At 34.4% G+C, this 15,168-nt stretch overlaps 2 protein-coding genes across 2 annotated transcripts; both read left to right on the plus strand.

Annotated features, from left to right (window-relative positions):
- Positions 1-4,531: 4,531 nt before the first annotated feature.
- LOC123544722 (uncharacterized protein CXorf38 homolog) lies at positions 4,532-7,367 on the plus strand. Its single transcript, XM_053534968.1, has 3 exons — positions 4,532-5,110; positions 6,402-6,560; positions 7,161-7,367. Exons 1-3 carry the CDS (start codon positions 4,550-4,552, stop codon positions 7,350-7,352), a joined length of 912 nt encoding a protein of 303 aa, XP_053390943.1. The 5' UTR covers positions 4,532-4,549; the 3' UTR covers positions 7,353-7,367.
- A 333-nt stretch (positions 7,368-7,700) lies between these two features.
- Positions 7,701-14,559, plus strand: LOC128553787 (uncharacterized). The gene is made up of 2 exons (XM_053534969.1): positions 7,701-7,734; positions 12,518-14,559. Exon 2 carries the CDS (start codon positions 12,565-12,567, stop codon positions 14,557-14,559), a length of 1,995 nt encoding a protein of 664 aa, XP_053390944.1. The 5' UTR covers positions 7,701-7,734; positions 12,518-12,564.
- The last annotated feature ends 609 nt before the right edge of the window (positions 14,560-15,168 follow it).

Raw genomic sequence — 15,168 nt, forward strand, 5'->3', positions numbered from 1 at the left:
TCAAAAACGGTCATTGCGATATTTATAATGAAGTTTACAAAAACCTGCTCCCGAACATCGCCACAAAATTTTTATCCTGCGCCAAACATCGCCTTATTTCGTGTATATGGTGTATTTCAAACTTTAAATCTTCACTAAAACTCCGATTTAGACATTATGATTTTGAAGGTTGACAGGGAAAAGATTGATAAATATAGTCCATAAAGATATTGACTTTGTTTTGCAATATTTTCAAAGAAATGTGGCTATAAATTTTAAATCGGCTTTGGAAACTTCATTTATTACGTGATAAGACTAGTAAGGTGATTTTACTGGTGACTTGTTTTTATAGACCGAAATAAGGAGAACACTAACACCACTAAAGTTTTCAAATCTATGTATCGATCCTGCGCCGAACATACATCCTGCGCCGAACATAGCATCCTGCGCCGAACATATCGGCTTACCTAGTGTGTTTTCAGTATGGCGCGTTTTTATCAGTGGACTTGATTACAATCAAACACAATTTTATCTTTCAAGTCAGTAGTGTCGTTGCTTATATAGTCCTGCCTATCCATCATAAAACGATAAAATGTCGGGTTTTTATCAAATGCATTAAAGTATACATATTAAACCAAGATACAGGGCTGTAGCTGTATTTATTTGAGGGGAACATCATCATACATTGTTTTCGAAAACAAATCAGATGATATTTATTTGAAAACAAAGCATTAATTTACTTCTTGTAATTGTAAGAGATGTTTTCTGTTTTAGAGTGCTTCAACACATACTAGTATGCTTTTAGTGTGGTGCTGCTTTATAATAATTGTGCGCATACATTGTATGCAAGAACAACTTAATGTTTAAGGTGAATTGCGCCCCATTTTTATTATTGCCTTTAAAGATTTATATATTGATAAATCAAAATCAATTTCTTTTGATTTTAACATAATGTATGTTCAACTCTTCCACTTGACAGTGAATAGGCTCTTGAAATAGTTCACATTTTCAGATAAGTTTTTTGACAGCTTCTGGTTTCAGAAGTAAGTTTAATTCTATAGAACATAGCTGCGCAATTAGGATAGACCAGAGAGGTAATATAAAGTAAAACTAGAATCTGATGTACTGGGTCTACCATTTTTTTCCCAAAATTATTTATTATATTTTTGAAATTGGTGATCCTATTCCAAATTCTGAGAAACGTTACACTTGCTGAACTGAATTTTCGACTAACTACTCAGTATTTCGATTTTTTGTTGATGAAAATATCAATTAATTACTCAAAAATTCCACTTGCGCATAATCGAAATTTGCCTTACTATCTCCAAATGTTGACTTATTAAGCTTTTACTTACTAACAAAGAACTATCAAGAAATAAAATTGTCCAAAATACGGTGGCTGATTTGTGCCATTTCGTTATTTCATTCTGTCGCAGCAACACAACAACAAACGTCGTTATGGCGCCCCGCTGAACTTCATCCTATAAACGTCGCCCAGCCGAACGTCGTTATGGCGCCTCGATAAACGTCGCCTCGCCAAATGTCGCCCCGACAAACGTCAGTATGGTGCCCCGCCGAAAGTCTACCCGACAAACGTCGTTCTTTCGCTTTCCGGAATGACATGACAGTATCAATTAATTTGGAGACAAAAGGTCGTAAGATTTTGATATTGATGGAATATTTGTAAGTCCCTTATGAAGTGTAACAGAGAATATTAATCTCCCCCATCGCCCTCCCTACACTTGAAATATAGATAGTGGGCAATACGCGCTCATCCGTCCACCCGCCTATGTAATCTCTATCCAGATTATCAATTTGTCGAACCTTGGAAAAATACCTTATGTTGTCCTCAGTAACACATTGGTCAGCGGTTTTGGCAAAGATCCTGGCAGATGTTATCCGAGTAGTAACGTTAACACTCGTAGAGAAATCTATTTTTACTTCCTCAATGATACAGGTAGTGCTATGCAAAACACAGGCCCTACCGTCAGGCTGGGCGACGTTTAGTATGGCAACGTTTGGCAGGTAGACATTTGGGGCGCTATAACGACGTTTCCGGGCAACATTCAGCTGGGCACAATTGGCAGGAACACGTTCGGCAAGGGATGTTTGTTTGGTCGGCTTTCGGCGGGGTGACATTTACCAAACGATGTTCAAACGGGTTGACGCTTGGCCTGACGCCTTAACGACGTTGTCGTTATGTCTCTGCGACAAAACAAAATAACGGAATGATAGAAATCAGCCGTCATACAAAAAATAGTAGCAGATAATACAGTGATATGTGAAACAGCATTCTACTTTCCTTAATTGTAATGAAACTACATTCGATTATATCAAAATGGTGTGATGATTACAGAAGTGATATATGGTCCATGTGTAACACGAATAATTAACATAGATTGAAGCTCGATATAGTCTTACAAATGTCGGTCAGTCGGTCGGTCATGTGACTTCCGAAAAAAAAAAACCTAAAAAACCAAAAAAAACAACAGACAACCATATGGCTTCCTAAAAACCTAAGATCAAAATACGGGGAGGTCACCATATGGCTACATAGTAACTGACATTTAGCGTTCTCTTTGCGGAAGTAAGAGATCGAACATGCAATGCCAATTATCGCAATCCAGTTTTACTTACAGAACAGTGTAGATGAAAGTTCCAGAAACAAAGTCGAAAGTTTGAGTGTTAGATATTAGAAAATCCAATTTTTGAGTTACTTAATCCGAAATGTCGAACTCTCCTTCGTGAAAATATTCAATTGTCTCCCTTATCGGTGAAGATATATTTCGATATCACGCTGCAAACAAACAAATATCCTCTATTTCTTACATTCTTTTGTCAAACTACGCTTATCTATTTTACAGTTATGTTTGAAAAATTGTACCTTTATCTTTGTTGAAAACATGGTTGCACAAGGTTGTATTTAAGGACGCTCGCTACAGTTTCGTAATGTTTTTCTCAATAATAGATTTTGATGAAATGTTTTGTATTAAAAGATCATTTTATGATGTATTGAAAAATGAAATAAAAATACTATGTCACCAGCTTTGTTTCAATTAAATTTGCCCCTAGATATGGTGCTATTTTAAACATTTTTCAAAATTTCTGTAATCCTAAAATATATTTCAGTAAAGTACAATAATCAGCATAAATTAGATTATCTTAGCATTTTTGTAACGGAACACAATATATCTGTTTGAAACATGCTCAGAGAAATAAAAAAAAACATGATTTTGTAAAGAAAGGAATATTTGTTCAGCAGACCCAAGGGCTATTTTTGCATATTTTTGTCAGTTTTAAGTTGGTACTTCTGCTATTTTATCGAGTTTCACATAATAGAATTTAATCAAACACTGCACTTAACTTTGGTTATGTCTACCTAATCTAAAACAAAAAGAAAATTGATAGGTCATCATATTAGATTTCGCTTAAATCAAATTACAACAAGGTGGGGTGTGGCGGGCATTTATACAACACAGGTTGGTACGAAATACTCTTTCGGTGTTTTAGCAAATGACTTAGAAATATATATATATGAAATTATCAAACGGCAGATTTCTTAATAAGCGGATTTTAAGATGTTTCTGAAGCATTTTGATGGCATAGAACGATGAAAGTTTCCGCCATTTTTAACGAAACCTATAGTTTACGAATGTACGGTACGGGATTAGAAACAGCTGTGACTCAGTGCAGAGTTTTAGCGCTGGTATAAATATCAGACTCCAGTATATGTCGGATTGAAGCAATTTGAACTAAAAGTACTTTAAATGTATATATTTTGTAACCATGGTGATACTTACCCTAACCTTTAGTCAATATATTATACATTTTGTACATTAAATGCATGTGAACATACAATAATTTGCGAATTTTTGCCGTACGTGACATTAGATAATCACTTCCGGACATCCGCAGAAGACCGCACCAACTCTGCAGTGAGCTACATCGATTAGAAACACAACCAAATTGGCACGGTGTTGGGGTAAATATCGACCCCTCCGGAAAAACTGTAGCGAGTGCCTTTAAAACGACTGCCTGTTGATATCTAATATTACTGAAATATGTATACGTGTACAGCCTCACTCTGAAACATTTAAACACTAAGCGATGATATATCCCGAATAAGATATTAACCACCAGATTGGTGTAAAATAAACGAATAAAGTCGTGGCATTCATCTTATTCTTACACCTTATTACATCACTTGAAATATTTAGATATCCCGGGTCCCTTTCACAGGTAAAAGCCCTTAATCCGGTATGAAACTCGTAATCATGCCCACTCAAGCTGACGTGGGCAGTGAACTGTGAATGTGCTAAATGTCCTTTGGATTTTCTCAGACATACTTGTATTTCGTTCACTGTATCACAGAACGTCATTCAATCATTTTGTAAACAGACGGAACGAAACTGGATCTTGGTTATGTTCTACGCTTCAATGAGTTTCTTATAGGAGGAAATGAAATGTGAGTAACCGGCAAACTGCGTAATATGTAATAGGAACTTGTACTCAACGTGTCCTGTAAATAGTAATTATAACTTGTTCGTTTAGGTTCCAATCCAATATCGTGATGGCACATCAACTTTACTTAGAGAAGGAAAAGTACAGACAATGGGTAAAGGCCGGACTCGGCTTGGGATACTTAAAAGAAGGACTAGTGCCATTTTGTGACGACGTCGCCAAACAACAACATAAAGACATCTTAGATAACATTAAACAGACGAACAATCTACCGAATGTGACATGTGGTCAATGCACTCTGAGAACTCTCCAACCGGACCATTTGAAAATAGCAAACAACAAATGTCCGTTAGGTCAAACTAATTGTAACTGCTGCTATACGAGTGGTAAAATTGCTTGTCCAAACAACGTATGTGGCTTCATCTATGACAACATTATAACTAACCATGCGTCCACACAACCGGCTCCTTATTGGAAAAACACCCGAACTCAGCAGTGGACTGGAGATCCCTGGAGTATAGCTAAATGTTTCATCAACGCCCCTGGATATGATCAGAAGACATCAGCAGCCGACACTGACTGTACAGGACTACTGCATGTGATTATAAACAACAAGTATTTTCATAATCACATTCAGTGTAATTTAGCTGGAGCTAATGTATTTTCAAAGGTAAAATTGTACATGAGTACACTTCTGCTTATTCAAATGCAATTTTCGTTAACTTTGTTACAAAAGACTGGCAAATGCATTCTGAACTGGTTTCCTTGCAAACACCAAAGATAAAAATATAAATGGTATAGATACTAAAACTAAATTATACATGTCTTGTAATAAATATGTTCCCTTATATAAAAGTTCACTGTCTCAAGTAACAAATTCTAAGAAGAAATTAAGTCATTCGGAGTTCTGTTCATGTTTGGACCATTATCTCAATAAACTATTTGTGTCAATGACTGCATTAATATATGTATTAAAATTTCTTAAATATGTAAAGATGTTTTCATCTGTTTTAGATTATGATATTTTTCTAGACTTTAGGCGATTCTTGTTACTGAAAGTACTGTAATCCACTAACATTCATGATGATTCGGTAAAAGTGATTCTTTGTATCTTTCCTTGTCAGAAATTCTTCTGATTTTTTGTCAGTACTAAAACTGTAAAAACCGATAATACATGATTCAGTGAGATTTTTGAGTAGATATGAAATATGCGAGTGATTCTGTGATACTAGCAGTTATTCCTGATAGTTCAATCATATTGAGTTTTATTATAATATATTATTTCCAAAATAAATTCTGTCAAATTTCGGATTGTGTTTCACAATTAAATATGACAAGGCAAAAAAGTCCGCATTGTACCTTATTGTATGTTGCCGGGCTACTTTAGTTGAATATGCATAGCATGACACAGTTATATAAATAGCGCACATAAAACCATCAATTACTTCATTATAACATTGAAACTCAATTAAGGTTTCCTTCGATTACAAATGAACAAACAAAAGGATGGATCTATATAATTAAAGAATCATTACAGCAGTAGCAAGATCTGGGATATTGTATTCGGCTCTCGTTGATTTTGCAAGGACGGATTACACTCTACGCTAGCGCTCGTGAGATCCGATCTGGCAAAATCCTCTCGAGCCGAATACAGCATCCCAGATTGGGCTACTACTTTAATAAACCTATTATATACGTACCTCAGAATATATAGAAAAGAGATTAAAATGGTATTAAGCAATGTGTAACATACTGGGATAAAGTCGTTGATGTTGGGAGAATGAACTGTGATGTTTGATGCTTTTTTGAGATTGTTTGATGAATAACTCAGCTAAGAAATTTAGATATTTGCTCTATTCAACTGTTGTAAATAGCCAACACTTAATTGTAATGTTTGTTTGATTAAATTAATTATTCCTGATAGTTCAATCATTAAATCAATGATTAAATTAATGAAACAGGTGCGACAATACAGAAACGAGATATTCCACTCGAGCACCATGGAATTAGAACAGGCAGATGCAAATACTTACATAGATGATATGATTGCTGTGCTGCAAGATGGTAAGGAACTGATTAACCGAAAAGATGCTCAGGACGCCGTAAAAAAACTTGAAGAGGTAAGTGCAATGATTTTGTAACTGTTTGAACTTGTGGAAAATAATCTCATTTAGCTTTATATTTAAATAAAAATGTATGTCAGTAAACTGTATTCGTATTTATAAAAATAAGAAACTTAATTTGATGAAACAAAAGTTTATACAAACTGAATTACTAAATATCTGATGTTATTTTAGTTTTTCATTGATAAACTGCCATTTATAAATGACAGTATGTTGATGCAAATCTAATGAAATGTTTGCAATATTATGTTACCCAGTGGGTAGTATATGTATATAATCAGGTCTACCTATATTTTATTACTAAAAGGATGATTAAAAATATAAAATTTGATTTTAACCCAAGTTAGTTGAAAATCTGGTTATTAGATTTGGTAGACGGCATCAAACACATCAATTTTGCTCAATAACTTTGGTTTGCATTGAGATACGTACTGAAAGGAACTTTTCACTATAAATATTTTAAAGCAGTCCAAGGTTAAGATTATTATTTTTGCCAGTTAAAGGGCCATTAAAAATGCTACTCCATGTTGGCAGAATTTTCTTTGTCATTAAATATTTTAATAAATTGTCTACCTTATGTTTGTGTTTTATTTAAAGCTAAAGAATGAAGATTTCATCGTAACCACTGAAAATATGGAGAGAGTTCTTAGAGATATCAGAGAAGAAATGGGCAATTTACGAAAATTAACAGAAGGTCTAGCTACTAAGGATGCCTGTGAGGATCTCAAAAGAAAATTGTCTGCACTTGAATTTCCCATGTCTCAACAATCCGAGGTATATGCTTCTTAACGTTCAATGTTGTACTGTAGCGTTGTATGAAGATCTCAAAAGGAAATTTTCTGCACTCATGTTTAAACTAACGGAGGTTAACGCTTCGTGACTTTTAATGTTATTCTGTACCTCTACATAAAGATCTCAAAAGGAAATTATCTGTACCCGAATGAGAATTTATCGACCTTGAAATAGTGAAATCGGCCTTTATATGTATATGTATATAGGGGATCTCGGCCTAGAGACAATTCAATTATTAATGGATAAAATATCATTCTCCTTTTTATTGAAAACTGTTTTTTCACTTATCTATATAAAGCTGGCTCAACAATTATATTTTCTTTAAAGGAAGTGAAAAGACTCAAGATAGAACAATTGGAGTACGAAAGGTCCAAATTAGGTAATAATTCAATATATGAATGATTTGACTTAAAGAGAATTCCTATAGTTTTTTTCCTTTCATAGAATTTTTTTAAATTCACATATATGATATGAAATTTTGTGCTGAAAACAATGAACAAATAAAAATAGGTCACCAGGCTCGTTTTTGTGAAAAGTTGTTTTGAACACACCCACTGTTGCTGAAACTGCCAGCGATTTTTCAACATTTTCATAATTTTCTCCTTTTTTTATAAATACCAACCAAAATATACATCAAGACAGCACAATAAAGTTTTTTTCTTTTTACAAATTTTATTATATACTTATTTGATATTATAGCCATATTTGTAATACTCTATCCTTACAGTAATTGGTACAAATGAAAAAAAAAAACATTGTTCCATATTTACTTTTGTGAACTTTTTTCAATGAAAAATACCCATAGTGAAGAATATTTTTTTAAATTTTGAAAAAAACTCTTTCATAGAATTTTTTCCTGTTTTTCTTGTATTGCGAACATAAAAATGTATGGGTCACCAGGCTAAATTTTATGTTACGACCGCTAGAATACAACACCTGTTAGGACGGAAAGTGGCGCGAACCGGCCAAATTGATTACATGTATGTGCGCTAGAAGTTAAAAAAAAGTTTTAAAAATTCTTAATTCTTTCTATAATTGAATACTAAATAATCTGAAAGGTGATATTGACTTATCAGTACTAAGTCAATTATCTTACATTATATGAACAACACTGTCTTTGTACTAAAATGCGATGTGAAACACAACCACATAAATAGCAAGATATCTGTCAGGCATGATACTTGTCAATACAACATAAACCAGTATCAACATTTGATTACTGATAAAACTTATCAAAAAATGTTATTTCATTCAAGAAACCTCATATTTAAGATTGTCTGTAACATGTTTCGACAAATGTTGACTTCAGTTCAGTTTTCCATAGAAAGTGTCGGCTGCGCAGAAAGATGCACAGAAAAAACTATAGGAATTCCCTTTAATACTGGGTTTTCTGTTGTTACAACATATACAGTATTGATACATGACGCATGATGGAAGTTACACATATTGAAGGAAATATATGTCTGCTCTTTACTCCACCTTCTTCTTCACAAGTTTTCTCCTTATTTCTCTTTAAATACGAGACAAAATGATTTATTTTATACATTATTGTAAAGAACTCCGAGGGAGGTAAAATGAACTTTTGAACTACAGTACTTTGAAAATTTCATAAAGACAGTATTTACAGAATACTTCTTTTTGTAAACTCTAGCCATTTTTTACACCAAAAAGTGTTAAAATTTCAAAATTTGTTGGGAAAATACATTTATGGTCGTTTTATCTATATCATCAAAGACATCTTTAGTGTATAGTGTCTTACATTTGTTATTTCCAAAGTAGTTAAACAGTTGTAAAAAGATAAAAATAAGCAATCCCATAACGACACAGTTCAAAATTTGGTCTTCATAAATTATCTCCGTCAGGTTTGATAATAGGCAAGATTGCTATTATAACACAAGTTATGACCCTTATATTGGACAGAATTTCATATTTTACATTAGTAGCGATTTTATGATCACTGAATGAACTTTACGTACCCTATTTCTGTCTCTACAACATAATTCATTAGAAGGTCAATAAGTAAGTTGTAACCAACTGATAGGTTAACAAATAAAACTATAGGTAACCATTAGTAACCCCCATATTTTCCAACTAATAAAAGTGATCTACTTAATTGATTCGCTTAATAGGTACTTCGCAACTGCATGATAAACCAAAAAGTGAATAAAAAATGAAAATATCTGACTGGATTTCTAGACTTGTCAAAATATAAGATTAATTATCGTCCACAAATCATTTTTATAAATTATTTATCATTTTTATAAATGTTGTGTTACTTCTTTTCGTTAGAGCGGACCTCCGTGGCCGAGTAGTTAAGGTCGCTGACTCCAAATCAATTGCCCCTCATCGATGTGGGTTTGAGCCTCACTCGGGGCGTTGAATTCTTCATGTGAGGAAGCTATCCAGCCGGCTTACGGAACGTCGGTGGTTCTACCCAGGTGCCAACTCGTAATGAAATTATGCACGGAGGGGCACCTAGGGTCTTCCTCCACCATCAAAGCTGGAAAGTCGCCATATGACCTATAATTGTGTCGGTGCGACGTTAATCCCAACAAAAAAAATTGGTTAGAATGAATACTATAGAGCTGATCCCACACACTTAAATAAACACATTGAAAACGGAAATGCGTGAGAGAATCCAAAATTCACAAAACATGGATTCAAGCATACGAATAGTTCAATTCAGCATTAACAATATATATTATGCATATAGTGTACTGAATTCATAAAGTATATTTTCGGAAAACCTAATAATGTACGGTAGTTTGGCCCTTTCCACAGAAATGCTCATTTCAGAAATTCCACGTGTAGGTTTTCATGTACTTTCTAATCTCTGGTATACCGGTTGCAGTTGCCAATGTTTTGGGTGCATGTGCAGAGGTTGGGGCAGTCCCCATGAAAATTAAGTTACATCTGTATTCATCATCATAACATTGGTGTAACATCTGCTATCGATTTTTTGAGAAGTTGACCTGCAGTTGTACCCGTTAAACCATAGGTGCACCCAAACACTGCATGACCCGGTAACTGTATAAGGCTTTATCTGCAAGATGTGACCCATGTATGGTTTCTAAATAAAGCCTGTATATGTATATGTACTTCATTGACATTTATTTTCAATTGCTAATCTATGTTGACTATAGAACTGGGGATTCCAACGAATGTAAAATAAATATTTCTTGAATTGCTTTCTCTAGTATCTTGAGACAGTCTGGCCTAAAATCTAACCCGATGTGTTGGAAGTCCTTCAAAACGAAACAGCTATCTATCTGTTTGGTCTAAGCATTTAATAGGCTCATTTGTTTCACAAAAAAGTGAAAATTTCCTGAGTATCAATCATAAGGCATGGAACCCTACCGTGACTTGAATTCTCCGCGCCAAGGTGACTCATCGATTCATACAAAGCTAGAAGAAGTTAGTTCTACAACTGACATCAGAATTTTATATATTTATTGTATCGGCTGTTTTAATTTTCTAAAGAATTAACAGTCATTATCTCTCACCTTAATTTACAGACATCCAAAAGCACGATTTTCTAATTATTACAAATATTAAGGGGGCCAAAATTCGAAGTGTACCCTGCTACCTTACACAACTGACAGCTAACTGAAGGCGGTGTCACCGATATATCATATAGGTTAAATATTCCAAGCAGAGGGTTAACGAGTGTATCCAAAATTTAGAATTTCAACTGCATGCATACTACAAATCAGTTTCAAGCATATTGTAATCAATCAAAAACTATTTCCTGAAAACAAATAGGCGTACTTTTGGTTCACAGTTGAATGTATGTGCTAAGTAGTAAAATATTCACGAGCTCACAATAATTAAGAAGTTTAATGAAATATTTAGAATAAAATCTTTGCAAACATGAATTAGTCATAACTTAAGAAAATAGAAAAAATCTCAAGTTTCTAATACTACTACCTTTTCGAAGCATGGCCAAGAAAAGTTTCTGTGTTTCCGCGAAAGCTAGTTTCAGTAGCCGGCCTGTTTCCATGATTACGGCATATCAGTAAATTTCTACGACCTCATTTAAAACTCAAGTTAATATTACACGATATTTTTAAATAGGTGAAAAAGTTTTGTATGTTGGGCAACTTAGAATCCTTGCGGAGGGCCTGTTCACACGAAAGCTTCTTGATCTTTAAAAATATTATATAATTGTCAGTATTTTACAGATAATACAGGCCAAGTGTTCCAAGATGGTTAATTTGGGCTATTAATGTTTCAAATTTTAGTATCCTGTATTCGATACTTAACTCGTTTACATAGTAGAAACACCTGAATTTGCAGATGGTAACGATTACTTAACACGAAATATGTTTCTCTTTACGTAAACTTTTTGCATCTGCACAGACATAGATCTCAGTTATCAGTTAATTTCTCCGGAAACAACGCTTTCAGTTATTTAACTTCAGGTCATAGCTTAATTTGTTTCAACACTTCAGCTTCAGTTTCAAAATGGTTACTCGTCAAAATTCTGGAATGGCGACTTCAATATTTTAAACTGAAAGAATAAAGGTGTAACTTTCACCAACGGAAAAACGTTACCCGAAATACATTATTTTAATGATTTAATGATTTATGAAATGTCTGTTGTGTCGTTTTAGGGACGTTCTGGAGAGTAAACATATGTTTACAGAGTAATTATCGCGCTCAAGATCTATTAACACACCTATTTAACATACGCACCTTCCACGGTTAAGCACTAAAGTTTTAGGGAATTAAATTAGAATGACGTCAACGTGTCAAAACATCGCTAAAATTCCTGCTCATCTCACGGGCATTTATGTATGTTATATCATTTCAGTTCTGAAATGTCTTATATAAATTTAGCAGATCAAATTATGTGGTAGCACTCCTTCTCGGCGTCTATATGTAACCAAATAATATGTCGACGTGGCGTCCAATTTCTGTGTTTTAACGGAAATGTGCATAGTTTTTCTCATATTAGAATAACATTTATAACATTTATAACATTTATACGTGTTTGGAGACTACCTTTATCTTGAAAGACTATCGACATGTGCATAAGATATGGGACACGTGAAATTACTTATCTTACATTTTGAGGACATAAAAATGTCGTACAAACCAATTATACGCTGAAATGTACGTGTTTGGTTTTTCACTGATTTAGTTGTGTTTTATCGTTACAGATTTACAGAAGAAGTTGATAAAGCATTACAGAGAAGATATACTACGCATGTCTGCACTTCCGCTTCAACAAGAGGGTAATATGTGTGACTTTAAAGATGTGTACATCAGACCGCGAATGACGATTCAATCAAAATGTAACAAAAAACCAGAGGAGGCTGATGTTCTATCAATGTCCAATATTTTTACAAAAGACGGCAAAACAATCAAATCCATCTACGTCCTCGGAGAAGCGGGGTCCGGTAAAAGTAGTTTCTGTAAAAGTTTGATAAACTACTGGTGTTTGGCACATTCTGACGAAGGAAAAGGTATTGATGATGAGTTCAATGGGGTCAAGGAAATGAAGAAATTTAATTTTCTATTCTATCTTCCTCTCCGTCATTATACAGGTAAGATGAAAATCAAAGAAATGTTGGAGGGTAAGTACGAGCACTCTGCTCTAAAGAAGCTTCTTGAATGTGAATCTCAAAACTGTCTCATTGTCCTTGATGGTCTTGATGAATGGGCTTCTCCGACGTCACCGTGTCCTCCTGAACGCGGCGCAGTCAAGGAATATACCGTCCTAACTACATCCCGACCCTGGAAAATTTCAACGTTAGAAATAACCGATAATGAGATACGACAAAAGATTATCCTTAAAGGGTTTAATGATGAAACATCTATAAATAATATGATTGAAAAGACGATTCCAGTATTAAACAAAATGTTTGAGAGAGACAGAGTTTTAAGTGATTGTCAAATGGCTCTTGAAAACGAATCAATGACAAGTCTAAAACATACAGCTATTATGCTGCAGCAGTTAATTTGCCTGTGGTTTGACGACAAACTTCATGATGGATCCTCAAGATGTGCGATGTACACTGAAATGCTGGACCTGTTCTTTGTTTGGCACAAGAAGAAACACTCCGACGATCCTCTATTCACAGAAATGATGAAGAAATCAGAAGACCTGAAAAATGTAGAACTTCCTGACTACTTGATAGATACTGAAGTCTGTAATTCACACAGTTACATCATTCATGACGTATCACGGCTTGCTTATGAAACATTGTTCAATAACACGAAAGATACGTCTTTGTCATTTGACAGTTCTACCTTTAAACGACTGAAAATATCAAAAGAAGTAAAATCATGTTGTTTGAAACTGGGAATCTTGTCTGAAGATAAATGTATGAGTTTTTCTGCAAGTAAAAGTAGAAGGTCGGTTATTGCATTTGTTCACAAGTCATTTCAAGAATATTTGGCTGCTGTATATATTGCTGTCCGTTATAAAGAACACATCTCGCCGTCGGCTGATTCAGGAAACCCCGATTTGTCTGATCACTGTGCACTTCTTATCAGAGATTTTTTCAGTAAGTGCACGACTTTAGATGAAATATTAGAACAAGCAAATGTATTTATTATGCTATGCGGTCTAGAGCCAAGAATAGCTGTATCAATTTCAAAGTATATATACGATATTGTCACAAGGGACACACGTGTCCTACAGTACAGACGAACAATCTATAATAGACATGAATATCTTATATCAAATATCCAGAGATGTCTTTTAAACTGTATGGATGAAGTGCAAGCATGTGGAACTCGTATACAGTCTAACCTTTATCTAGGTGACATAAGATTTAATCCATACTCCTCAAATGACGAGCATTTATGTAAAAGTTTTGAATGGCAACCTTTTTCTCCTGACAGTGTCATTTCATTTAGTATTTCACAAACTGAAACGGACATATATCGAAAGAGAGTATTTAAATATTTGCAGAAATGCCAGCGACTTGAAGCCATTGACATTGTTAAAATAAAAATTGATGAAGAAGATATCAAGTATGTCTGTGATGTAATTAAAGATAATACTTTAACATTGAAAGCACTGTCTATAGGTAATTCGAAACTGATACGTAGAACAATAGTCCGTCGTCTGCCTGATATGAGTCATCTTGTTGCATTAAAGATAGAATATGTCACTATGCCGCATGATGACTTTATCTCACTGTGTACTTTTCTGTCAGCTAGCAGTCATCTTGAGCAGATATCAATTCTCTAACAGAGGGGGCCCCAGTACAGACATTTTTGTTCAGGAGGCAGTGCCACAGAAGAGATTTACCCAAAAACATCAACAACACAGTCCTGGAGTACGTTTACTCTGTCACGGACTCCGTGAACATTTAAAACCCTAAAAAATTTAAATATTCACCTTTGGGAGAACAAAAACTTTGAAAGTAAGATAATCTTAGAAAGCTTAAAATTTAACAAATTTTTTTTTTTTAAGGACAATATTGGGGTTCACACAAAAAACCCCTTCATATCATTTTTTGACCGAAAAAATGATCACATTGTTTACCATTGTTGTACCACCCGTGAACTAATTTATTTTATTTTACTTTTACTGACAATATAATGAAATTTCCCTCTAGAGAAAGTAGAAAGTATTACCTTCATTTGCAAAAAGAGCTTTACAACATGGGGGCAGTTTGTTGAATCTTCCCCTCATACCGCTACCTGGGAGGTGGCAGCATCGAGCATTGATAACACGAGAGGAGAGGAATGCAACCCTTTTAAGAAATGGGGGGGGGAGGAAAGAACCCCGCACGGCAGAGTTAGAAACATGAGGGTTGTTTTAATGGGAAATAATGGGGAAGCGTTGTGCAAATTT

This window comes from Mercenaria mercenaria, unplaced genomic scaffold, assembly GCF_021730395.1.
Source record: "Mercenaria mercenaria strain notata unplaced genomic scaffold, MADL_Memer_1 contig_4323, whole genome shotgun sequence".
Classification (NCBI taxonomy): domain Eukaryota; kingdom Metazoa; phylum Mollusca; class Bivalvia; order Venerida; family Veneridae; genus Mercenaria; species Mercenaria mercenaria.

Bases quoted from the DNA above. Each gene is read 5' to 3' on its own strand.
- LOC123544722 (XM_053534968.1), top strand. From the start codon at position 4,550: ATGGCACATCAACTTTACTTAGAGAAGGAAAAGTACAGACAATGGGTA. The intron at 5,111-6,401 runs GTAAAATTGTAC...TTAATGAAACAG, and splicing joins GAGCTAATGTATTTTCAAAG to GTGCGACAATACAGAAACGA. The intron at 6,561-7,160 runs GTAAGTGCAATG...TTTTATTTAAAG, and splicing joins CCGTAAAAAAACTTGAAGAG to CTAAAGAATGAAGATTTCAT.
- LOC128553787 (XM_053534969.1), top strand. From the start codon at position 12,565: ATGTCTGCACTTCCGCTTCAACAAGAGGGTAATATGTGTGACTTTAAA.